Source organism: Macaca fascicularis, chromosome 11 (genome assembly GCF_037993035.2).
Source record: "Macaca fascicularis isolate 582-1 chromosome 11, T2T-MFA8v1.1".
In the NCBI taxonomy this organism is placed as follows: Eukaryota; Metazoa; Chordata; class Mammalia; order Primates; family Cercopithecidae; genus Macaca; species Macaca fascicularis.
The window spans coordinates 78,218,677-78,246,021 of NC_088385.1; the positions used below are offsets into that span (position 1 = coordinate 78,218,677).

Consider the following 27,345-nt stretch of genomic DNA (forward strand, 5'->3'; position numbering starts at 1 on the left):
CTAAACAGCACCTTTTCTATTAAACCTTTATCTGAAGCAGAGTTAGTTTCCCCTCCTTTTTACCCTCATAGGATATGTTTTCATCCTGGTTATTGTGCAACATTTTAATTATTTGTTTTTCATGTCTCTTCTCAACTCGGCAGTGAATTGTTTGAAAGCAGGTTCCATATGTATTTATTCCCACATTCCCAGTGCTTGGCATCTATTTGGATGGGCAATCAATGTCTTTGAATAAACTCATTCTGGTTAAGATTGGGAACTGAGGCTTCACTAAAACTGGAAATTGTGGCCTGTTAAATGTAACTCAGTAACAATGTTTCACTAACAAATGTTCCCAAGAGAGTTGGCCCCAAAATTTTGTGTGACATACTCTGCTTTCATGAAATCATGATAAATGGTCAAAGTACTCATGTCATTAGGAAAGAAGAAAGGAAGCAAGGAAGGAAGAGAGGAAGGAGAAATGATCTATTTGCCTGTTTCTGTCCTCCCATTTCTAAAGAGCTGAAAAGACTTTCTTAAGGGGAAAAGCCCTTAGGAAAAGAATGAAAAGTCCCTTATTGCTATTATATAATAAGTGTTACTTCACGCAAAGCCCTGTAACACACATTAGCTTTCATTCTACTAACAGTTCTGCAAACTTGGTACAATTATTCTCATCTTGCAGATGAAGAAACTCAGAGATAAGTTTGTCCAAGTATCATAGCTTATAAATGACTGAGTAGAGATTTGAATCCTGGCTTGTGGGAATCCAAAGGCTATATTGTATTATTATGCCAAACTCCCCTTCTACTAGGTGACCGAGCCAATGACCCATACCCCATCCCACCCATTTCCAGCAATCCTGAGGGTAAGATAGGGAGAAAATATGAGTGAGAAAAACAGAAAAGATATGAGCAAAAACAAATAAAGCTTGGTAAGAAAACAAAAGGGATCATCTATTTAAAAGTGTATTTCAACTTTTTAAAAAACAGCAATGAGATTTACTTTGGCAAAGTGCCCATCTAAAATCTATGCAAAAGAAAAATAATCAATGAAACTTAAAATCAAAATATTATTTCTTATTAAAGAACAATGAAAACAAGCAGGGTCATTTTATTAATCCACAAACCTAGTAACACTCAACAAAAGGTTTCTGTAAATTTTAATTGCAATAATCTGGACAATGTTTTACTATGATTCATTGACTAGAGCCACGATGTTTGTGCAATATATTTTACCCTGCTTTATGAGATTGTAATTGCAAGTGAAATGCTACTATACATACTCAATTAAAATACACCACACTTATCAAAATAAAACATATTTTGGTAAATAGCATGCTTTTTACATGTTTACTTTACTTTATAAATCCTGCATGTCCTTGGAATAAAATCCACAAAATTTGTTCTTCTAGGTGAGCTTTATCATTCCATCTCCTTTTACTATTTCTGCTCAATACCTCTGATTTTCTCTATTCTGAAATATGCTTACCCACTGTTATTTATTCCCTAGTGTTTGAGAGAATTAAGTCCTAACATACAGAATGCTTTATACTAGCCTTTTCACAAATATTTGTCAAGAGTGGGAATACAGGAAGTTCTGCCCTGTACTCTGCAAAGGGGACTGTGCCCAGTAATGGCTGCTCATCTCACCTGAGCTGGCTACTTCCTTTCTTCCCTCTCTAGGTTTTCCCCTCAATGACACTTTCCACCTTTTCGTCATACAATGAGTTCTATTGCTTTTCTGTCTTCTTTTTCTTCAAAAAATAGTTTATTGGATAGATATTCCATGGTTGGGTGATGTTTACAGATCTATAATTCCTTAGCCAAAAACATCAGGGTGACAGATGTTACAGAATTCAGAATTTTGGAGGATTTTAGAAATAGAATATTTTAAGAGTGATATCCTATATATTACATAAAATCTTCAGTGGGGTTTGGGGAAATACCCTACAATCAAACACATCTATATTTCTGCGGCAACTTCAATGAATATTTACATGACATGAGAGAAAGCTTATAAATAGATTCACATCAGTTCAGTTTAAATGATGCCACCAAATATGTTTCCAAAAAACCTTTCCCTTTTCAGAACTCTTAGGATTTCAAAACTGCAGATGAAGGATTATGGGTCTATACATACTCTAGTTGCAGGATTTGGGGGAAGCAGCTTTGCAAAAAAGGAACCTGTTAGCACTTCATCATTTTGGAGCACAGCCCAAGCTTTCTCTGTGCCCTGCCATTTAAATATGAACACATGGACATGATAGATGATTAAAAATCCTAAAAGTGAAGTTCTAACAAGACCAGAAAAAGATCCATCAGATTGGGCATATGGAAGTATCCACTTCTAGAAATGAAGGCAATATTTGGCAGAATTAAATAAAGTACACAGATGAGCAGGAAGATCATGCAATTTCAAATATTTTGTTATTTTTTCTCATTAATTTTATTCCTGGTTTGAAAAGAAAACCTACCCCTGGTTTACATATGAGTTTGATTGGACACATGTTCTCAGGAAGCAGGCTGCATACCAGTAGGAGCATGTTCATTATCATACATGGAATTAGACAAGGGATCAAACCAAGTTAAAGAATTGATAATATCATATACCACTGTCCTTTCTTTTCGAATGTTGTGAACATGTGGATATATTTAAAGGTTTCCTTTATGTTGGATAAAATCAAGGACAGATCCGATTGATTTTACATAATTGGCTATTTCAAAGTAATGAATTAGCTGAACTAATGCTTTCTCGCAAAATAAATAATCCTGAAAGAAAATACATCTTTATTCCTCAATCCCCCTCCTCCCTTCTCAATTAATTAGTTTTGTTGGTGAAAGGAAGTTAAGAAATTCCACATAAGCCTGATTATATCATGAATGTAAAATGAGCAGGGCAAATAATGGGCTGTATACTCTTTCAAACAAGTTAAATAAGTCCATAATAGCCCACCAGTTGTGTAAACACTATTTCACTATACTTGTAAAAAAAAATATTGACTTACCTGTTAACTAAAATTACCCTGGCATGCTTCAACTAAGCTTATTAATAATTCTTGTGGTGTATGTGAATGTTTTTAGTTGTGGACTTTTATCAAAGATTAAAGAATTAGGAAAACATCCGTTTAGCAAGCCCAGAAAGTAGACACGTAGCAGAATACACTTCACCAGAGTCAATTTTAAGAACTTACAATATAAGAGTCAAAAGAATAAAGAGTGGTTTCTATCCTGGCTAGAGATAGTCCATTATACCACAGCTTAATAACACAGAAATACATTCCAAAATTATAAATAAGAACATCTCTCCCAAACAAAATACTAAATAAATATCACATTAGCCTACTCGCCTTACATGTAAGAGTCGTGATGCTTTTTCTCTGATGTCTCACCAGGATGCATTCCTGTGAGTAACTGACTGAAAGAAGCCAGAAATATACATGTTTCAGGTGAAAGAAGGCTTAAGATATAACTTGGCCCTACTGTTCACATAATAAACTGCCATTCTTTGTTCCAACTGGTTCTACTGCTGTTCACAAAGATCACATTTTTCTTTATAAAAACAAGTTAATTTCTTTCTCAATAAAATAATAATAAACCCATATTCTATCCAGTTTAAGTCTCTATGTGACTAGAATTCCCAAGGGATTTGGAAAAGGCTCCAGGACTTAAAGTCAAAAGGCTGGGTTAGAATTTGGTGTCCATCACAAACTTTCTGGCCATCATTAGGAAAACCACTTGCATTTTTTATCCTTAAATGTAGGGTAAGAATCGTACCTACCTCTTATGAAGACCCAACAAGAAGAACACATGTCTGTGTAAAGGGCTGAGTCAATGTTGTTGGTCATTGTCATGCAATTTAAGAACCTGATCTTATCAATTAAATGGCATTTGTCACCAAACAGAGACCACTGCTCAACAGCCTTGCTGAAACTTAATTTTCGTGTGAAAGGAATTTGGTTTGCTGTATTTTTATCCTTATTTCTTTATTAGCTAAGATAAAGTGATTAACATGCATTCATTCAGGCCACAAAATCAGCAGCAGCTGAACCATTCCTAGTTTCCATCCATATGATTTTCTATGAAATAAGGTCTACAAGACCTTGAAGATTCATCAGGCCACTCTCAAATGTTCACGTTTCTTGTGCTTTGAGTTTTTACTTAATATGCTTGATTGTAAGTGATCACAGATGAATTTTCACTCACCAGTTCCAAGAACAAAATAAAACAAAATTAATTGGTTTATCCAATGAAGAGGTGATGGAGCAGAAGTGGCTTTAGATTTAGTTGTTTAGAAGATGACCTCAGGATTTTGCTTCTCTCCTTTTTAATGCTAATATTCCATTTCCAGTGAACTTTCTTCACGAAGCAGGACAGCAGTCCCCATAAGCTTCAGGTTTGCTTGTCCTTAGAGCTCATGAAGCCAGAGAAAACCCTCTCATCCCAGGGTCTAGGACAATCCCCCAGCCAAATTCAGATTTTTTTCTGCTTCGGTTATATTCCTACACCAGAGACAGGGAGATGGGTCATATGACTTAGAGTCCTAAGGTGTGGGGGAAAGTTTCCCAAAGGGCGCTTTTGCCAAAAGGAGAGGAGAGAAATGTTGGGTATCCAAAAAAAAAGAAAGAAAGAAAAGCAACAGATTTTTACTATGCCTAACCTCATCCAGCAGAACTGTCTTCCCTACTTATTGAGTTAAAAATCTCTCTGCTGTACATAAATTTGTTAACGAACTTAAATTACTGAAAAGAAGAGAGAAGACACTGACACACATTGAAAATCTACTCTGGTCTAGGCCAATTTCTAGATATTTTAACATTAACAACAACCTAGGTTGTTTTAATAATATTCCCCATTTACAGAAAAGGTAACTGACACTTAAGCTCATTCTGTACCTGTGATCAAACAATCTGAAACTGGCAAAACCTGGATTCAAACACAGTTCTGCCTGATTCATTCCACAACCAAAGTGTTATGCTTCTTTTAGGAACTTTGAAATCAAAGAAAGTGTTGTTTAATGTCCTTAAACAGATGGTGGGCACAACCATATTTGGATGCCTATGTGGATGAGTCAATCAGTCAACAAATGTTTGTTAAGTAGTCACTACTGTGAGTCCATAATATGAGTCCTACAGGTAAAGAGACAAATTGTCTAGACCCTGCCTCCAAAGTGGTTAAGTTGGAAAAACAAAATAAATATGCATTCAAAAAAACTTTAGCTTTAAACCATGTGATACTTATAAATACATTTCCATGAGACTCATCAGCCTTGGGATTCCTGTTTAGAGTGTCATGCCCTATAGACTGCAAGCTCCACCAGGACACTGCTGCATCGCAGTTGTAGTTGTTTAAATATCTGCTGATTGGTGATTAATGCAGACTATGCTCATGGGATGTGTCACAGAAAGAATAAGTCTTGAGCTGGCTTCACAACATAAATAATGTAGGGGTATGGTTGGGATGGGGTTTTTTTTTATTATTTAAAAAGGAAGGCAGGTAGAAAGAATAACTCTTTACCCAGGAAGGAGAAAACTTGTGTGTGACCTCAGCTATCACCATTGTCTGCATCACCCTGGTTAACCAGGAGGCCCTGCGTCTGTCCATATGACCTGTTCATTGGTACTATAGTCAGCATTGGAAAAGCCAACACACTAAGATTATCCATAGCCGAGGAATCTTACAGAGTCTACATCACTCCGCTGGCACCCCCATCAGAGCTAGAGCTGGTATCTGCTGCTGGAAGACTTGAGGACAGGTGACATCTCTGGATCTCTTGCAGATATTCCCCAGCACCAGCCTGGAGCATCACAGTCACACTGGGTGGCTAGACCCAGAGGAGCAGTAGCATTTACAAATAGTCTGGCTCTCAGGGATTCCTACTCATAGGAGAAGGGGGAATGTACCACATCAAGGGAATACCCAGTGGGACAAAGGAACCCAGAGAGTAGGCCTTAAGTCCTCGATCTTTCCCTTGGTGGGAAATCTCTTTCAGAAGAGGCACAGTTGCAGTGCTAGGCTCAGCAGACAAAGTCTTAGGCCCTACTCCAAAAGTCAGGCAACTCCGATGCTTATGAAGGGTCTTAGAGTAGGGGACGTCTTCTCCCTCTCATCCATCACTGCAGACACAGCTAGGGCTTTTCCCATGGGAGCTCAGCATGTGCATACCCATAGGAAGCCTCTCTGGAACACTTCAGGGTGACTCCTTCCCCACAGGAGGGGCACTCCCCAGGTACAGGCTTGCGTGAGAAGTAAAGTCACAATTCCTCTCTACTTGGAACATCAACAGGCTTGTACATAAAAAGAGGTGTCTATCTGATCAGAATAGCCAGAAGACTGGCTCAGGGGTGTTTGAGAGGTAGATGGCTTTCCTGCTGGCCTGGCAAGGGTAGGGGTGGGTGCCGTCCTTCCCTCTGATAAGGCCTCAGTGCATTTCACTGAGAGCTTCCCCAGCCACCCCTGCCCACCATTTGGTATTGTATTTAACCACGTGCTTTAGCCATATCCTGTTATCACCCATGGACACCATACCCCTATTGGCATGACGCCTGAACTATTCAATCTAGTAAATAAAATAATAGGGAAAGTAAATAAATAAAAAAGTGTATGCCACAGGGGAATGAGATAAGCTTCAAGAAACGTCTACCATTCCAATCCTATATCAGACTGTGAACTTGCTCACACATTAAGCATATTGCTACTACAACCAGAAACTGAGAAAGTCATCATACCAAGATTTTCTATAACCAAGGAACTCATACAGAGGCTTCACTCCTGAAAGCACGAAGAGCCAAATTAAGCTGCAATAAACTATAAACAGTAAAGTCACATCCTTAAGGAGGAAAAAAAAGAATTTTTAAAAATACACAGTGAAATCACAAATTCAAACATAATTAGAAGAAATAGTCTACACAAATGAGAAGGAACCAGAAAAGTAATTCTGGTAATATGACAAAACAAGGTTCTATAACAGCCCCAAAAGATCACACTAGCTCCCTAGCAGTGGATCCAAACCAAGAAGAAATCTCTGAATTACCAGATAAGGAATTCAGAAGGTTGATTATTATGCTACTCAAGGAGATACCAGGGAAAGGTGAAAGCCAACTTAAAGAACTATTTTTACATGCAGGATATGGATGAAAAATTCTCCAGAGACGTAGATATCATAAAGAAAAAACAATCACAGTTTCTGGAGGTAAAAGACACACTTAGAGAAATACATAACCAGGAAAGGACATAACAAAAAAAGAAAATTACAGACCAATATCCCTGATGAACCAACATGCAAATAATCCTCAACAAAATACTAACTAACCAAATTCAATGGCACATCAAAAATAAAACACACCATGATCAAGTGGGTTTCATACTAGGGATGCAGTATGAACTACTGGGCCATGCCCTGGTACTGGTCCATGATCTATTAGGAACTGAGTCACACAGCAGGAGGTGTGTGGTGGGCAAGTGAGCATTACCACTGAGCTCCACCTCCTGTCAGGTCAGCAACAACATTAGATTTTCATAGGAGCGTGAATCATATTGTGAACTGTGCATGGCAAGAGATCTAAATTGCACACTCCTTATGAGGTGGAAAAGTTTCATCATGAAACTATTCCCCCATCCCCCACTTTCCCCGAAAGGCTGGGATCACTGGTTTAACATACTTGAGTCAATAAATGTGATACACCACATAAACAGAATTAAAAACAAAAACCATATGATCACCTCAATAGATACAAAAAAAGCATTTGGTAAAACCCAGCATCCCTTTTTGATAAATAAAAAAAATTTAAAAAAAAAAAACTTCAACAAACAAGCATTGAAGGGACTTACCTCAAATTAATAAAAGCCATATATGACAAACCCACAGGCAACATCATACTGAATAGGAAATGTTGAAAGCATTCCCCCAAGAACTAGAATAAGACAAAGATGTCCGCTTTCATTCAACACAGTACTGGGAGTCCTAGCCAGAGCAATAATGCAAGAAAAAGAAATCAAGGACCTCTAAATGGGAAAAGAGAAAGTCAAACTATCACTGTTCACTGATGATATGTTGGTATACCTAGAAAACCCTAAAGACTCCTCTAAAATAATCCTAGATTTAATCAACAAATTCGGTAAAGTCTCAGGTTACAAAATCAATGTACACAAATCAGTAGCCCCACTATATACCAACAATGACCAAGCCAACAAACAAATCAAAAACACAATCTCTTTTACAGAAGCTGCAAACAGAAACAAAAACAAAATCCCTAGGAATATACTTTACCAAGGGGGTGAAGATCTCTACAAGGAAAACTACAAAACACTATTGAAAGAAATCATAGGTGACACAAATTAATGGAAACATATCCCATGCTCATGGATTGGAAGAATCAATATTGTGAAAATGACCATACTGCACAAAGCAATCTACAGATTGAATGCAATTCCTATCAAAATACCAACATCATTTTTCAAAGAATTAGAAAAAATAATCCTAAAATTCACAGGAAACCAAAAATGAACCCAACTAGCTAAAGCAATCCTAAGCAAAAAGAACAAATCTGGAGACATCACATTACTGGACTTCGTTATATTACAACGCTGTAGTTACCAAAACAGCATGTATTACTATAAAAGTAGGCACCTAGCTCAATGGGAAACAATAGAGAACCCGGAAATAAAGCCAAATACTTAAAGCCAGTTGATCTTCAACAAAACATACAAAAACAGAAATGAAAAGGACATTCTATTTAATAAATGGTGCTGGGAAAACTGGCAAGCCACATGTAGAAGAATAAAACTGGATCTCTATCTCTCACCTCGTACAAAAATCAACTCAAGATGGATCAAAGACTTAAATCTAGGACAAAAAACCATAAAACTTCTAGATGATAACATTGGGAAAACTCTTCTGGACATTGGCCTAGACAAAGAATTCATGACTAAAACTCCAAAAGCAAATGCAACAAAACAAAAACAAATAATGGGACCTAATCAAATTAAAAAGCTTCGGCTGGGCGCGGTGGTTCACACCTGTAATCTCAGCACTTTGGGAGACTGAGGCGGGTGGATCACGAGATCAGGAGATCAAGACCATCCTGGATAACACAGTGAAACCCCATCTCTATTAAAAATACAAAAAATTAGCCGGGCGTGGTTGTAGGCACCTGTAGTCCCAGCTACTCGGGAGGCTGAGGCAGGAGAATGGCGTGAACCCAGAAGGCGGAGCTTGTAGTGAGCTGAGATCACACCACTGCAGTCCAGCCTGGGTGACAGAGCCAGACTCCATCTCAAAAAAAAAAAAAAAAAAAAAAAAAAAAGGCTTCTGCACAGCAAAAGAAATAATCAGCAAAGTAAACAGACAACCCACAGAATGGGAGAAAATATTTTGCAAACTATACATTTGACAAAGGACTAGTATCCAGAATTGACAAAAAAAAAAAACTCAAATCAGCAAGAAAAAAAAAATAATCCCATCAAAAGGTGAGCTAAAGACATGAATAGACATTTCCCAAAAGAAAATAAACAAATGGCCAACAAACACATGAAAAAAAAGTTAAACATCATTGTGGTTTCAACTTGCATTTTCCTGCAAGAATCGCCATTATTAAAAAGTCACAAAACAATAGACATTGGCATGGATGTGGTAAAGGGAGAATACTTATACACTGCTGATGAGAATGTAGACTGGTACAGCCTCCGGAAAACAGTATGGAGATTCCTTAAAGAGCTAAAAGTAGATCTACCATTCAGTTCAGCAATCCCAATATTTGGTATCTACCTGTATTAGTCTGTTCTTTCATTGCTATTAAGAACTACCTGACACTGCGTAATTTATTTTTTTAAAAAAGAAGTTTACTTGGCTCATGGTTCCACAGGCTATTCAGGAAGCATAGTGGGGGAGACCTCAGAAACCTTATAATCATGGCAGAGGGTGAAGAGGAAGCAGATACCTCTTCACATGGGGGAGCAGGAGAGAGAGAGGGTGAAGGGGGAAGTGTTACACACTTTTAAACAACCAGATCTTATGAGAACTATCATGAGAACAGTAAGGGAGAAGTCTGCCCCATGATTGAATCACATCCCACCAGGTTCCTCCTGCAACACTGGGGATTACAATTCAACAGGAGATTTGGGTAGGGACACAGAACTAAACCATATCATTCCATCCCTCACCCCTCCTAAATCTCATGTCCTTTTCACATTTCAAAACACAATCATGCTTTGTCAACAGTCCCCCAAAGTCTTAACTCATTTCAGCATTAACTCAAATGTCCACAGTCCGAAAGAGCCCTGTACCTGTACCCTTTGGTGTATGAGCCTATAAAATCAAAAACAAGTTAGTTACTTCCAAGATACAATGGGAGTACAGGCATTGGGTAAATGTTCACATTCTAAAAGGGAGAAATTTCCCAAAACAAAAGGGATGTATGCCCCATGAAAGTCCAAAACCCAACAGGGCAGTCATTAAATCTTAAAGCTCCAAAATAATTTCCTTTGACTCCATGTCTCACATCCAGGCAACACTGATGCAAGGGGTGGGCTCCCAAGGCCTCAGACAGCACTGCCCCTGTGGCTCTGCAGGTAACAGTTTCTGTGGTGACTGCTTTCATGGGCTGGTTTTGAGTGCCTGAGGCTTTTCCAGACACATGGTGCAAGCTGTCAGTGGATCTACCATTCTGGGGTCTGGAGGATGGTGGCCCTCTTCTCACAGCTCCACCAAGCAGTGCCCTAGTGGGGACTCTATGTGGGGGCTCCAGTCCCACATTTCCCCTCTGCACTTCCCTAGTAGAGGTTCTTCATGAGGGCTCCACCCCTGAGGCAGACAACTGCCTGGACATCCAGGCATTTCCATATATCCTCTGAAATCTAGGTGGAAGCTCCCAAGCCTCAACTCTTGCCCTCTTCACATCCACAGGCTTATCACCAAGTGAAAGCTGCCAAGGCTCATGGTTTACACCCTCTGGAGCAGCCTGCCTCAGATATATCTGGGGCCCTTTTAGTCATGGCTAGAACCGGACTGGCTGGGATGCAGAGAGCAGTGTCTTGAGGTTGTTCAGGGCAGTGGGCCTCAGGGAAGTGGGACACCCAGACCCTGGGCCCAGCCTGCAAAATCATTCTTCCTTCCTAGGCCCAGCTTGAATTCCTCCTGAGAAAATGGGTTTTTCTTTTCTACCACTTGACAGGGCTGCAAATTTTCCAAACTTTTACACTCTGTTTTCCTTTTAAATATAAGTTTCAGTTTCAGATCATCTCTTTATTCACAAATATAAGCTTATGCTGTTAGAAGCACCCAGGTCACATGTTGAATGCTTTGCTGCTTAGAAATTTCTTCTGCCAGATATCCTAAATCACCCCTCTCAAGTTCAAAGTTCCAAGATCTCTAGGGCAGGGGCACAATGCCTACAACCTCTTTGCTAATGAATAACAAAAGTGACCTTTGCTCCAGTTCCCAATAAGTTCTTCATCTCCATCTGAGACCACTTCAGCCTGGACTTCAGTGTCCATGTCACTATCAGCATTTTGGTCACAACAATTTAACAAGTCTCTAAGAAGTTTCAAACTTTCTATCTTCTTCCTGTCTTCTTATGAGCCCTTCAAACTGTTCCAAACTCTGCCTATTACCAAGTTCCAAAATTGCTTCCACATTTTCAGATATCTTTATAGCAATGCCCCACTCCTGGTACCAATTTTCTGTATTAGTCCATTCTCACATTACTATAAAGAACTCCCTGAGAATGGGTAATTTATAAAGAACAGAGGTTTAAATGGCTCATGGTTCCACAGGTTGTACAGGAAGCAAGGCTAGGGAGGCCTCAGGAAACTTACAATCATGGTGGAAGAAGAAGGAGAAGCAGGCATGTCTTCACATGGGAAAGCAGGAGAGAGAGAGGGCAAAGGTGGAATGCAACACATTTTTAAACAACCAGATCTCATGATAACTCACTATCAGGAGAATGGCAAGGGAGAAATCCACCCCCATGATTCAATCACCTCCCACCAGGCCCCTCCTCCAACGCTGGAGATTACAATTCGACATGAGATTTGGGCGGGGACACAGAGCCAAATCATATCACTATTGAAAGGAAAAGACATTATTACATGAAGAAAACACATGCACACATAAGTTTATTGTGTCTCAGTTCACAATTGCAAAGATACGGAACTAACATAAGTGCCCATCAACCAGTGAGTGGATAAAGAAAATGTGGTATACAAACAGCATGGAATAGTACTCAGCCATAAAAAGGCATAAAATAAAGTCTTTTGTAGCAACTTGAAGGGAGCTGAAGGTCATTATTCTAAGTAACTCAAGAATGGAAAACCAAATACCATATTTTCCCACTTATAAGTGTGAGCCAAGCTATGAATATGCAAAAGCATACAGAGTGTTATAATGGACTTTGGAGACCCCAAAACGGGAAGGTAGGAGAAGGGTGTGGTATTAAAAACTACATATTGTGTACAACATACACTACTTGGGTGATGAGCGCACTAAAATCTCAAAATTCACCACTATATAATTCATCCATGTAACCAAAACCCACTTTTACTCCAAAAGCTATTGAAATTTTTAAAAAATCTTTAAAAAAGGAAGAAAGACACAGGGTAGGCATTCTTTAAATGTGGAAAGAGTGGCTAAGGGAAGCAAGAATAACGTGAGAATAAGCACAAAATAGCAATGAATGTGGTATACATAGGGAAAAGTGAAGGAACAGGATGCCCAGAGACGCCGGCTCTCTGTACTGACTGTGCAGAAACCAGAGTTAACTCACAATTTTCAGTGGCACTTAGCACTGTCAAGTTTTTTGTTTGTTTGTTTGTTTGTTTTTTCACTCAAGAAAGGAAGATGTTTAGACTACAGATTGTAGTCAAGAAATTAGATATTTTAGGTGAACAAACAGCGAGCTTTGGACGTAAATGAAGGAAGGCACATACACTGCACAGAGAAACAAATCTTCCCAACTCTAAAATTTAGACGTTTATATGGGAAATTTGGTTGGGCAGTCTAAGTGGAGGAAGATTTAAAAGGACTTGGAAAATCAAAAGGGTTTCCTGCCTTCATGATGCTATGAGGCATTGTGCCCCAGAGTGAAAATTGTATTTTTGTGAATTGGTGTGGCAGGCTTGGAATACACCTCTTTCAGCAACTCACTCAGGTCTGGCGAGGGCTATTTTGTACCTCACTGAGGGCTTCTCTCCAAGAAAGCCCTGAATCCTTTTCCTCCTTTCTCCTGCAGATTCACTATAGGACACTTTTTGAAGCAAGAACATGCATTTTCCCCCTGGCGCTCCGCAGCGGTTCTCAGAGCCCAGTGTCACTCACGTAGGTGGGACTGCTCTCAGTTCAGAGAATCCTTTGACACTTAAGATGAAAAGTCCCCGGAAGTTAGCAAACAGCCATCTGTCTGTCTGGCATCGATTTACTAAAAGTGACTTCTAAGGTATTCTAAACCACTTTTAAAAACAATTAGTCACTTCGACTTCCTCACCCCGCAAGAGTAAGGAAGGCAGCAGTGGAGTGCTCGCGCAGGAGCTGTATTTATTTAGCGATTAGCCTAGCACTTTGATTTTAGGGCAAAAGCGAGCCAGACCGTGCGGCAGACGTAAGGATCAAAAAGGCCACCTATCATTCGCCGGGGACGCCTGCCTCCTTACCCTGATAACGTAACTATTTCTCTGCATCGAATTTCAGTTTTTGTGTTTTTGTTTTGTTTTGTTCTGTTTAATCACTCCAAGTATCTCATCCATTATTTGAAGCGGGCTCGGGGGAAACGTGCTGCATCCTCCAGTCCTTGTGCGTCCGTTTAGGTCTCTCCGAAGCAGGTCCCTCTCGACTCTCAGATCTGGGTCTCCAAGACTCATGCAGGGGTAAAGGTGGGGATCCCTTATTCGGGCGCGCGGCGCTGAGCGCTGAATCCTCCCCGCGGAGGCTCAGTGGGAGCGCCGAGAACTCGCCAGCACCGCGGGCTGCCTGCTGCCTCCCAGCCCAGGACTTGGGAAAGAAGGGAGGGGACAAGTGGAGGGAAAGTGGGGCCGGGCAGGGGGTGCCTGGGAAGCTAGGCTGCGCTGACGTCACTGGGCGCGCAATTCGGGCTGGAGCGCTTTAAAAAACGAGCGTGCAAGCAGAGATGCTGCTCCACACCGCTCAGGCCGCGAGCAGCAGCAAGGCGCACCGCCACTGTAGCCGCTGCAGCCAGGGCTGCTCCGAAGGCCGGCGTGGCGGCAACCGGCACCTCAGTCCCCGCCGCGCTTCTCCTAGCCGCCCACGCCGGCGGGGCAGGAACGCTGCGTTTGGTGCTGCAGACTCCCGCTGAGTTGCAGAAGCCCACCGAGTGGCGCCCGGCGCGCCACGGCCCGTAGCAGTCCGGTGCTGCCCTCCGCCCGCGTCCGGCTCGTGGCCCCCTACTTCGGGCACCATGGACACCTCCCGGCTCGGTGTGCTCCTGTCCTTGCCTGTGCTGCTGCAGCTGGCGGCCGGGAGCAGCTCGCCCAGGTCTGGTGCGCTGCTGCGGGGCTGCCCCACACACTGTCATTGCGAGCCAGACGGCAGGATGTTGCTCAGAGTGGACTGCTCCGACCTGGGGCTCTCGGAGCTGCCTTCCAACCTCAGCGTCTTCACCTCCTACCTGTAAGTGCTTCCCCACGTCACTCCGGGAGACAGGCTAAGAGGAGAAGGAAGATTCGTCCAAGGCGAGGCTGGAGTCTCCTCGGCGCCAGCCTGTTCTGGGGGTGGGGGCGGGGGCGGGCGAGTTTGTCAAAGGCATCCTGGCCAGGACTGTTAGGGCCCCCAGAGAAATGCACGTGTCTCGGGGAGTAGCGTGCCGGCACTTTCTGGGCCCGCAGAGAAATGGCTTCAAGTGCAACCCGGGAAAGCGCTGCTACGCCGCAGCTTCCCAGTACAGCTCTAGAAACATCGCTGGGTGAATTCCTGCAAATGCAGGCATTTGCGTGTGGAGTGGGCATTTGTGACCCAGAACCTGGTACCCAAAGGCAGGCTGCCATCTGGTTACCGTCCCAACCGCCTCTCTGCGTCTAGTCGCATTCCACGAAAAGATAGTCTGTAGAAAGTTGCCCCAAAGGAGAAACAACTTGCCCAACTCCAAAGGGTTTTTAGTCTGCATCCCTTGCACGGTGACGTGATGTAACCTTTTTCTTTTTTTCCTCTTTTCCTCCCTTTCTTCCTCCCTTCTTCCTTCCTTCCCTCCCTCCTTTCTTTTTATTTTCTTTCTTTTTTTAACGGCGTGATTAAAATGTGGCAACCACAAACCCCGATTAGAGCTGCCAGAACGTTATCTTTACCTTTGGCTGCCCGCGCCGCCCTTTGAAGTACCCGCGGCTGCTGTGTAATCTTTAACCATCTCTTCCCCCGGGGGAGGAAAGGGGAAGTGGGCTGAAGGCTGTTGGGCTGGTAAACAGCGGCTCCGACACCCAAAGGGAGACCTGACGCTCTCTATCATCCCTGGGGTTTTCTCCCACCCCTTCTCTCCCCCACTGCAACTTCCAAAGCCCTGAGGCAGCGGCTCATAGCATAATTTTGTCTGTGGAAAACGCAGGCCCGAAGGTAACAGGTGGTTGGGTGAACGCGGTGACCCAGGAGGAACCCTATTCTCGGAGACCAAGGCGACCACTCTCCCTACCCCCGTGCAAAGCATCTGGGGCTTCATTCCTTCCAGCAGAGACCAGGATCTAGGCCACTCTGGGAAACAGGTGCTCCTTACCACAAGGTGAAACATCTAGGTTTTAGTTCCAGACACTGCAGCGAGCCCACCCCAAGCCCAGGCAATCCCAGTTTTCGGCGTCTCTGATGTACCTTGGCAGGGGAGAGCTGGGATGTTTGTGAACCAGTTCTTCCATCTGTTTAGTTGTTTTCTGGAGAGAAGAAACATGAAGAGGCTTGCACAACATTTTCCACTAGGTAGTGATTCTTTTTCTGGAGACAGTGAGGAAGAAAAAAAGTCTCTTACTTGCTTTAATATTGTCTTTAAAGAAAGGTGCCATCCTGCTAGATTTTAGGATTGGTAGATGGCAGGTCGCCTCCTCCTCTACCATGAAACTATTTTGACTGCTTTTTCTTTTTTACCTGAAAGAATGTTAAAACTATTTTCCCCACCAGGTTTCCCCTCAATTGCACTCATACATGTGGTAGTGATATTGTTCCAGGAATGGAAATCTGCTCTCCTAAATGATCATGCTCTCAGAATTCCCATTTCCTCCTCCTGAACAGCTGTCTCTACTACAAAGCAGAATACTCATCCCCAGCCTCTCTGGTTTAACTGCTGAAGTCAGTGTTGCAAGGATTCCGCGCTCTCCAATGCAGTGAATTTCTGAGACCAGTTTGGCAATTTTGCTTAGCAGTCTATAACTCTCCTTTCCCATCACGCTGAAGTTTGACTGTATGCAAGGGAGGTGTGCAGTACCCCCAAACACTTAACCTACTATTTAAATCATATATTCATTATAAAATATGTTTAAGAATACAGAAAATAAGCTTATGAATAGTTCCAGATTGCTTTCTTCTCTCACTTGAAAGAACAAACATTTGTTAGGCTTCCGTTACTAAAAGTTGGCATAAAATTCTGCTTTAAACCATTTCCCACATACCTCAGATGCATTTGACTGTGTCCTCCATGTGCTCAGGAGAACTTGCTGCCACCTACTGCCAATGTTCCCTATGTATCTATAGATAGAACCATCTATCTATATTATAGATAACCTCTTGAAGTTAAGATACTATTAGGAAATTAAGTGCCATATTATTATCATGTTATTTGATGACAGCCTGTACAGTGGCCTAAGAAGACATTTTCCCAGTGCCCTATGAAATATTAAAGTCAGAGTGTCTGTAAAAAGTGATACAGTAAATGTTAAATACTTATTTCTAATGCAACACAGTTCAAGGAATATGAGTGCTGAATATAGAAGTCAGTCCTGAAGTAAATAACCAATGTGGTGTTCTTTATGATGTGTGATTTCATAATTTGGTGTCCTTATGTACTAAAAAATACCAGGGCCCATGGGATGCCCTTTGAGCAGGTGTTGAGGGTTTGGGGGGTTTTTTGGTTTTTTACAACCACAGGAATGCTGTGCAGACCTTAAGAGTAGATGATGCCCTGTTTTGGTTACACCTAGTATTCTCTGACCATTTCTGTCTTCACTTGTGCAGCCAAAACATAAAAGAGGAATTTTTATTTACTCATATTCAAATAAACGAGTGTGTGTTCTACTGATTTTCTTATTTGAAAGAATAACTTCCCTTTGATGTTGAAAGGGAACATGAAGTTATAGCTCCACTCCACTGGGGCCCAGTAGAAATTAATCCTTAATGAGAAAGTTGCAGTGTACAAAGACTGATGTGGTGAAAAGCCAGAACTCCTATCTTTTATTATTTGTAAGAGGTTATCATCATTTATTTAGTCAAAATGTTATCTCCTAATCCCCCTCAAAAAAAGAGCAAGCATTTACTTTTCTTCGAACAGATTGACGATGGCAAGTTCCAGCTGTACACATTTGGCAAGTAGCTGTACACATTTACCACAATCTGATAGCCAGCTAGTCAGACTTGTAGATAAAGAAAGTTTCCTACATATCTTCATAGAATGCAAACATTATTTATGTGCCATTTTGTCATCTTTTTTTTCCCAGAAAAGCAAAATTTTAAGCCAGTCCAAATATTAATATTGACTCTCTTTTCTTACTGAGCTGCCTTCCACAGTAGGTCTTTAACTCGACCAGTGAACAGAGTGGAAACACTGGAAAAATCTCGATCTTCATCTCTTCTCTCCCCCTGCCCCCCCAGAAAGTGGTTATGGGCTCTAATTTTACTAACAGGGGCTAACAAAGTTTATTTAGCAGAAAATAAGGAACACACCAAGGTTGAGATATAAAAGCAGACAAAGTTGTTTACAACATTTAATACATCTCTATCTACCAGTTGTGATCTGTTCTAAATAAAGTAGTTCTAGCATCTAATCTTAGTATAGGTAAGCTACTTTAATGCATCAAATGTGGACATTTTTGTTAATAGGATCTTAAAAGTAAACTCCTCTCTGCTACTTTGATGTGTCTGTCATCTAGTTAGTGTGACATTCAGATAGAAAACTAAATCCTAATGAATATCCTAACATAATAAATATACTTTTCTTTATTGGTCCAGAACAGTTCTTTGCTGTTGCTTAAAGGCATTCACATTTCATCCATAAGCAAATTTATGTTATATAAACCAAAGGAACCAAGAGAAAAGATTTTTTTTTAATTATGTAGTTTGGTTACTTTTTCATATGTAACTTTGAAACAAAATTTAATTTTACACATAACTAGTAAAACTGATGTTAATAAGAACAGAACAAAAGTCACAATTAGTTAATTAGGCACTACCTTAATATCATAAATGTGTTTTAAGTATTTAAGATGCAGTTTCAAAATGAAAGATCCTTTTTAGAATCTTCTCTGAAAATGATTTAATATAGTTCTGCTTCTCTTCTTATCTTAAATAAAAGAAAATGTACTTTAGAAATGATTACAAAAATAGTAACTCTTATAACAGCCTTAACGTTTAGATCAATTACAAACATTATACAGTTTGCTCTAAAATGTACTTTTAGAATTGTTTAAAACATAATGATGTCAGTAAATTTTCTTCATTTTAATGAAGTTCTTTCTTTTTCTCCAGGATTCCTGGGGATTTTTTCCATAATGTTTTTGTTATGGGATGAATTATTAAAACTAATTGATAATTAGCCTAAGTAATTTTTTAAAGTAGTGAGCTCATTCAAACAATTTTGTAGCATAAATTTAAAATAAATATTTTACTGAATGTATTTAACATATGCATGGCAGAGTTGGTGTGACAAGAATGAATTTTTACATATAATAAACATGATCTTCAGGTTTTTTCTTTCTTCGTTATGCATTTTCCTTGAAGTAAAGGAGTTCTGACGTGGCAACAAAAGGTAGCAATCATAAATGAGTTAGAAGATCGGAATCAAGAAATAGCCTGTGTAAATAACATCATGTTTTGATAATAGACCAGTCACACTTGGATGTGTTTAAAGAAGTTCAGAAACACAAAACTGGTCTATGATTTCTGAGAGTTAAGTATTATATCTGAACTATTTTACTGTTTTCAGTTTTCAAAATATGTATCTGTCAAAGGCATAGAAATATCAGACCAAACAACCCAATAAAGCTATCAAAATTAAAGACATTATAGAATATTTATAATTTTACAGCAAAGCATTTTTTTATATTTCTTCTATCAAATTCATGCATTTAAGTCATTTTAGCTACAAATTTAAGTATGTTTCTGAATAATCTAAATCACATGCCATAAGATAGAAATGAAAAACAGTAGTGGGTTGTCCAATGAGCAATTTTGTGAAGTAATGTTTTTGTTTGGTTCAGTTATTACGCAAATTTAGAATAAGGCTAAATGGCACATTTTCTTGTAAACACTTCCCCAATAGATACTTCTGGCAAATTGAAGTCTTCATGAGAAGACAAATTCCTTCCTATAAGATTCAACTTCCTTACTCCAGTTGCAATATTTTCCTTTATAGAGTCTCAGTTTGTAGTAGAGAGATGAATCAGACTGGCACTAAAGCCACAACTGGTATATTACATATAAAGCAAAATGAGCTGAATATCTAGTCCTGTTGCTATTTTTTATGTATCTTGGTGGAATTTCACTTGTTAAATCTGCCCATGAGTTCTAGCCCACTACAACTCTTTTATTCCCAGATCTGTCAGCTTTAATCCACGCTTTTATTTAACCATTGTAAATAACCAACTATATGCCCAGTTTCACCTGTGGATCTCTATCTATGACAAAAGGAGACATTTCACAGTCTATAATGTGGAATTTTTGATTAAATTCTCATAATTCAAAATTGATTTTGTTCTCCATAAGCTATATGGTGGGAAGCAGGTCCGTTCTTAAAATCTGTGGCATTTTTCTGTTAAATGGATTAAGCCCAATGGGAATGCCTGGCTTGAAATTGGAAGGGAGAAAAACATTAGTCATTTGATTTCAAGAAATGGAATAATATATCTAGTGGTAATGCTAAAAGGCTCTCAACAGGGCATTAGCATTAGTGGAAAACTATTTAAAAGATGTTTCCTAAGCAGAAGTGCTTCTGTATACCCTCAAGTATTACTTCTCTTTTTAATGTTTAAGTCTGGAATTGGAGACGCTGAGATTTACTTGGAGAGTACGCAAAGGAACCAACTCCTGACCTGACCGTATAAACAACTTCCTGAAAGTCAGATGGAATAACACCCCAGGGTTTCATGATAGGCTCTCTCCTTCAGGGTTTATTCTTCTTATTTGGCAGTGAGCTCCTCCAGAGTAGGACATTTTCCATTTTATATCCCAAGCGCCCATTCCAACGCCTGGCTCTTAAGGGAGTTCAGTAAATACCGGTAATGTTGAATTGAATAGAATTGGCTGAACCAGCTGCTGAAATCCCAGTGGCTAATAGGAGTCAGAGAAAGACAGGTGAGAACTACTAGTCCGCAAGTACAAATAACACAAGGCCGCTGGCCACAATTACTGTCCAGCCCCATTTGAAATACAGCTGAATTGTGTTCAGTTTAAATGATGCAATGAGTTGTTTATTTTAACACATGCCAAGATTTACATGTAGAAATTACTTTATTTTTTTAATAGCAATAGTCATAATAACTGATAGTTGTATTGTGTTTCCTAAGTATCTGGCACTAAATACTTTGCTGAGTCATAGACCCCACAAAGGTACTACATGCTTTGCTCAGTCAATGTCCTTCTTGTGGTGGGGCAACTTGTGACAACTTAGGAGTGATAATAGTACCTCTTAATAGGTAAGCTTACTGTAAGCTTATTTCAAGTATTTCCATTGCTCAAAATATTTTTGGACTTCCTTTGAAGTTATCTTCAGGGCCAATTTACAGCAACCCAAGAAAACCAGCTTTCCAATTTATACTTATGCCTTGTAATCATTTTAATTGGTGCTGAAATATTTCAGCCCATTTTTCTTTTCAGGAACACAATGTATGAAGCCCTAATACCAGAAATATTTTTTCAGGGAATTCCAGAGCAAAATGCAGTTTTCAATTTTCCAATAATGTTAGCATTACGTTACATAGTTTAGGGCCAATATTATAAGTTTAGTAGACATAATTTTATATATCCATTTTCTTACTACCACAGAAACAATTTTTCTTGTCTCCAAATCAGAGATAAGTTGTGGTAGCTGCCAGAGTATTGTGAAGAGTGATCAATAGATTAGTAACCACCTAGGCAAGAATGAAACTTTTTTCCTATAACCAGATCTATGTATCAAATGAAGTAGCTGCATTCTTTGGAACTATTTCTCAGTTCAAATGGACATGAACTTTCTTAACAGACAAATTCTATTTGAGCTTGTATTCACCTTTAAAATGGATGAAATGAGATAAATTGTTGTCTCAAAGGTATCATAATGTTATTCATTTGATTCAGAATAGAAAATTGTTTCAAAGTTTTATCAAATTCCCCAACATATTTTTAAACTATGCATGGTTTAACCATTAGACAATTAGTGATACAGACTTATGTGTCAATTAGAAATCTGGATAAGTCATAGAAAAGTTCCCTCCTTCAAACAATGAAAAACCTTTTCGGAACTATGCATCTAATTTCCTCAGTCCTTTAATTCAGCTTATTAACCTGATATACATTAATCATTTATTGCATTACAAAGTCAACAGAAAAAACAGTACTGATGTTTAGAAAAATTAGGATATGTTTGGGGTACAGTATCTAGAATGTTTTAAAATAGTACTCTCATACTCCAGCTTTTTACTGACTTAATTTAAAATTATTCAACAATCTCTAATTTTCAAATATCCTATTTTTTATATATGCACATTTTCCACATACTTGTTTTATCCTTCTTGCCTTCAGAAGGAGTGTTTGCTTCTTCTTCAAACAAGGATTGTGATGGCCAAGGGGGAAGAAAGTGTCTCGTGCACACACTAATGCACACACCAACAAGAAACAATTCCCTTTGTGCACTTGCTTGGCAGAAATGATACAAACGTTGGCAGGGCATAGCCGTGGAGGGCCGACCCTTTACAAGGGAGAGACTGTGGAACTGGCTGCTTGAAGGCACCTTCAGTTCAGTTCAGAAACTGAAATGCAGAAGACAATCGTCCTGGCAAAGGGAGCCCAACTCCAGCTGAGAACGCGTGCATGGAGCTGACCTCCCTCCTCAGCCTGCCAGGCGAGATTAAGCTTTCCTCAAGTGGTCCCTTGTTAGCCCGTCCTTTTTTCCATGTTGCTCATCTTTCACAACTAGAAGCCAAGTGTTTCAAACTGTTCCTCAATGTGCAGCCAAATTCCTTTATTTCCCCCTTCCTCCTCCTTGTCTCCCTCACACACACAAACACACACACACACACACACACACACACACACACAACTGTGGTGACTAAGCTTACATGCGTGCCTTCTTTTCAAAGCCTACACTGAGAAAATAACCTTAGAATTTTTAAGTTTCACTAAAACACTGGTAAATACTTTTGTTCTCCTTTTTTCTTGAAACCTTGATTAAGTGGAGCAGAGACCTCTACAAAAGATGTCGATTTGTAAAAATAACCTTTCTTTGATCAAAAAAGCCACAAAAGTGTACTTCTCAGGAAAGTAGAAAACCACACATGATCTCAAGTGGAAAAAATATAAAGAATTTGCTGAATTTTTAACCTTAGTACATAACAAGGATATTATTTTAAAGTTGGTTGGTTAATGTGGGCTGTGTTAGAACTTTCAATGTGTTGTGTTTGGGTTTATGCAATGTTATTTTAATGAGTTTATTGGTTCGATGCACAAAACACCACATGGTGCTTGAAGGTTTTAGGTTATAAATTTTCTCATGAGGCACTTACTTGAAGGAACTCTGTTACATAATCAATTGGTCTTTAAATCTATCAGCACAAAATATAACCTTTCAGTTTTTTACATATGTGGTGATTATTATTTGATTATGAAAACCAAATAAAAATTTCCATAGAAGATGTTATATTCCTTAATGAACTATTTTGTATATATATTGACGTTTTCACAATAAACATTTATTTCACAGTATTTGTTGAGTGAATCTACAAAGTGAATTTGGAGTCTTCTAGTAAAGACGGAGAATAAAGAATCTTCCTCTTTGTCTTTGTACTTTCTGTCCTGAAGGGACCCTTAGCAGACATGCCTGCATTTGGCAATAAGCCTACTCTATCATTGTTACAGTGTTAACTGTACCATAGAGAAAAGCCTAGAAAAACAATGGCAAGAGAGGTAGAAGGGCTAACGGAAGAAATTTGCTACCCAAGGGACAGTGCTGACAGAACTCAAAGACTGTGAGTTACTGGACTCCACTAGACACCTGTTCCCAGGGGATACACTTCTCCTGTGTCTCTCTTTACCTTTCTTCATCCCTCGCTTCAAGATAGTATCAGAGAACTGAAAGGATGCTTTGTCCTTATCTCAGACACTTTCCCCACCAAGGGCTTCAAACTAGAAGATGAAGGGAAGTTTAGAAAGAAGAGTCCTTGTGATTTAAGTATCAACTCCAGTCACCAAAATTGGGGTCTCTGATTTTAACTTGGAAAAGCTACATTACTGTTCCTATGGTGGAAGATCTTAGCTCATGCACAGTCCCTATTCTTCAGCAGCTGTTGTTCTCTGGGACTCAGTGCAATATAGTACAGGAGGAAGTTCAAGATCTTTTTTTATTGAGTCTTCAAGCTCGGGTAGCAAAAGGAAATCCTAGTTAAACCAGATTCTCCCATGTTGTGAGCATATCTTATTTGAAGATCTCAAAAGGTTTAGCAGCATGATTAACTGACAGCAAGTGTCCACCTTCCACCTTCCAGCTGCTGGCCTTGTAGGAAAACATCTACTTCCCCAGAGTCTTATAGTCATAAGTGTTAGGTAGATATGTTCTGGTCCTGAATGACTACTACATAGTAACTTGAAACCCTCTTTGCCTTAGCTGTAGGAACATCTCAGAATATAATTAATTGTATATTGTGAAGGAAAGCAAATTTGGGGAGATTTATGTTAATTATAATAAACCTAATTTAGACTTTGAACTAATACCTAACTACATTTAGAGTAAGTTCTACTGTGAAGAACTAAAAGGATAATCTTTTATCCACAAATTACCAGAATGACTAAGCTGTATATCTAAGATCACATTACACAATGCAAGACTGAAATTTAATCGTGATTGCTAGAACATTACCCGAATTGTCCAAATAAACAGAATTAAAATCACTTAGATGGGTTACAAAGGATTTCAGTGAGTCAAAAGCCATGGCTACCCAGGGAATTTAGAATGGAAAGAACCTTGGAATTTACCTAATCCAACGTCTTTATTTCACAGATGATGAAATTTATGTTCATAAGGGGTTAATGACATTCCAAAAATCACACAGCTAGCAAAGACAGAATTACACTCCAGATCTCCTGAAAACCCCGGCCCAGTACTACTTCTTGGTCACCTTTATATTTCAATGTCAAATACTCCAATGAACTCAAAAACTCCCAGTTACTTTTTCCAGATGTTGCCAAATATCCTGTTGTTCACACATATTATGTATGTCCATATCTACATGTGTACCTGAATTTTAACAGTATCATCTTATTTTGGTCCATTGTAAATACAGATGCAGTATCTCCATATCACCTAAAAATCTGCAGAGCAAAAAGGAACACTCAGATTTAGCTTGAAAAATAATTAAGCATAATTAATCCCCCAAATGTCTGTTCATAGTTGTCATTTACTTCTTTTTTCTGTTTTTGGTAAAGATGGGAGTATGGTTATGTTGCCCAGGCTGGTCTCGAACTCCTGGCCTCAAGTAATTATCCACCTCAGCCTTCCAAAGTGTTGGGATTATAGGCAGTAGCCACCAGGTCCAGCCTCTGTTCATAGTAGTTAAATCTCTGATTATTGTAATTAAAATTTCATTTATGACCTTAATTTTATCAAATTTTGGTTGCCTTAATGTCCCTTGTAACTGTTCTCTTTCTCTTCTAGCAGTGAAATTGCACTAGTCCAGGGTCTACTCACTTTTTTCCTGGATAACTGTAGCAGTTTCCTGTCATGGTCTACATAGACCCCCAACACACACACACACACACACTCCCTACTATCTTGCTAGTCTCTTCAAGATGCACCTCTGGTCATGTCTTACCTATATTCAATCCTTCAATGGTGTCCTGTGATTTCATAATAACTTTTAACACCTCAGTTTAGCCCACAAACTCAACTTTTTTTTGCCTCATCCCTAACCTGCAACCCCTGCTGCCAATTCCCCCTCGCTAGCTCCCTGTTAAAAGAAAAACCTTAGACAAATTAAACTTAACAGAGTTTAATTGAGCAAAGAACAAATTGGGCAGCCCCCAAACCAGAATAGGTTCAGAGAGAATCTGGCACTGCCATGTGGTTTGAAGAAGATTTATGGACAGAAGAGGGAAAGTGAAGAACAGTGAATGGAAGTGAGGTGCAGAAACAGATGGATTGATTACAGCTTGGTGTTGGCCTTATTTGAACAGAGATTGAATAATTAGCCATCTTTGATTGAACAAAACTTGGTGCTTGGGTCAAGAGCAGGTTACAGTCTGTTTTCACATCCAGTTAGGTTGCAGCTTACTATGTATGGAGAAACCTTTAGGCCAAACTTAGAATATGTAAAGGGGTAGCTTTAGTATGAATTTAACACCCCAAACTCTCTTCTCTCCAGCCATTTCAAACTGCATCTTACAATTTCCCTATTTCATGCCTCCAGGTGTTCACATGTGTTGCCCTGTGCTGGGATTGCCTTTCTTCTTTTGTTAACCTCTGTTAGTCTTCCCATACTCAGCTCAAATGTTACCTCCTCTGGGAAGCTTTCTGTAACCCCACATTTTAGAAACCTGTCTTTGATGCTCCCACACCATTCTGAGCCTATTTTGATCACAGCGCTCACCACACTTGATCACCATATTTCATCTACTTGTCCGTTTCCAGTACTGGACTATATACCCCTTGAAAATTGGATCAGAACACAGAATTCTTGTACATTTATCACGTTTTTCATTTTCTCTATTTTATGGTGCTTCGACATCTTGGAGCCTTGCTGCTCCTAGAGAGACTGCCCCTCCTAGGGCTAAGGAATTCCTGGAGATAGCAAATGATTTTCTCTGGAGTGCACCTTTCATATGCAAACCAACCAATCCAAAGGCCACACCCCACCCCCAACCACTCCCTTTCCCAGGCTCTTTCAGGGCTCTTACACTCTAGGTCAATATTCTCCTGGTCTACTCACCCCAAGCTCAGGTTTCAATAAATTGAGATAGCCCCTACACCCCACAGCACACTGAAATTATTCAACTAGCCGATCCTAAACCTGCTTACCCTGCCTTGTCCATTCCTTCCCATGGAAACCACAATAAAGGACCTGCCCATGCTTTTCTTCTGCTCCTTCTATCTCCAGACTGAGCCCAGAGCTTTCCTGTGTGGCTCTGCATGGAATGGTGAGTCCTCTCCTCTTGGGAACTGTGAGTAACAAACTCCCTTTTCAATGGCAGTCATCTCCTGATCTGTTGGCCTCGTCACACCTGAATAATATTAACACCTACATTTTAAAACACCTGGTGTCCATGCATGTCTGCATCTGGGCAACTTCAAAGGGGCACATAGCCCAGGCACACTTAAAGGACAGTCAGCACAGTTTTCTCTCTGGAGGGTACTCTTCTGTTCCCCTAAACTCTATGTAAAACTCAAGCTGTCCACATGCCTAAGACATAAGATGCCATTTTCTAGCTGCCAAACGTGCAACGGAGTGAGACTACTTGATATAATTTCTGATATAATCTTATAATGTGATGACAGAGAGATTATTTCCTCTAAATTTGGCAGACTGATTGTTTGGAATATCCCAAGACAGAGGGAAAAAAATTCAAAAAGTGCTGTTGATGCTTTTACCCATAGTTCCTCATTTGACCCTCATAACAAACAGTAAAATAGTTATCACTATCAATATGAGAACATCTCTTGATGTTAGAAATGAGAACATTTCTTGATGACTATCGCAGCCTTATCTTCAGTGACCTTGACAAGTTACCCAATGCCTCAGTTTTCTCATTTGTAAGATGGCAATAATAATGACATCTACCTGACTAAGTTGTTGTGAAGACTGGTGAGATAATGCACATAAAGCACTTTACATGGCACCTCACTTGTGTAGGATGCATTAAATGTTAGGTGCAATTATTTCTGTTGATGATGGTACAGTTACTAAACCCAGTTACAGTTACTAAACCCATGCTTTTCAAGTATACCATGCTGTCTCTTACTGTTATTCCCTAAATTAGCTAAATTAATTGTCCTGA

The 27,345-nt window shown here is 39.8% G+C and overlaps 1 protein-coding gene across 2 annotated transcripts in view; it reads left to right on the forward strand.

Annotated features, from left to right (window-relative positions):
• The first annotated feature begins 14,100 nt into the window (after positions 1–14,100).
• Positions 14,101–27,345, forward strand: part of LGR5 (leucine rich repeat containing G protein-coupled receptor 5) — a 146,834-nt gene continuing 133,589 nt past the window's right edge. For both annotated transcript variants that reach the window (XM_005571542.4, XM_045365612.2), the window contains exon 1: positions 14,101–14,595. In XM_005571542.4, coding sequence (XP_005571599.2) covers positions 14,384–14,595 — 212 coding nt within the window. In that variant the 5' untranslated portion in view covers positions 14,101–14,383. The remainder of the gene's footprint in view (positions 14,596–27,345) is intronic.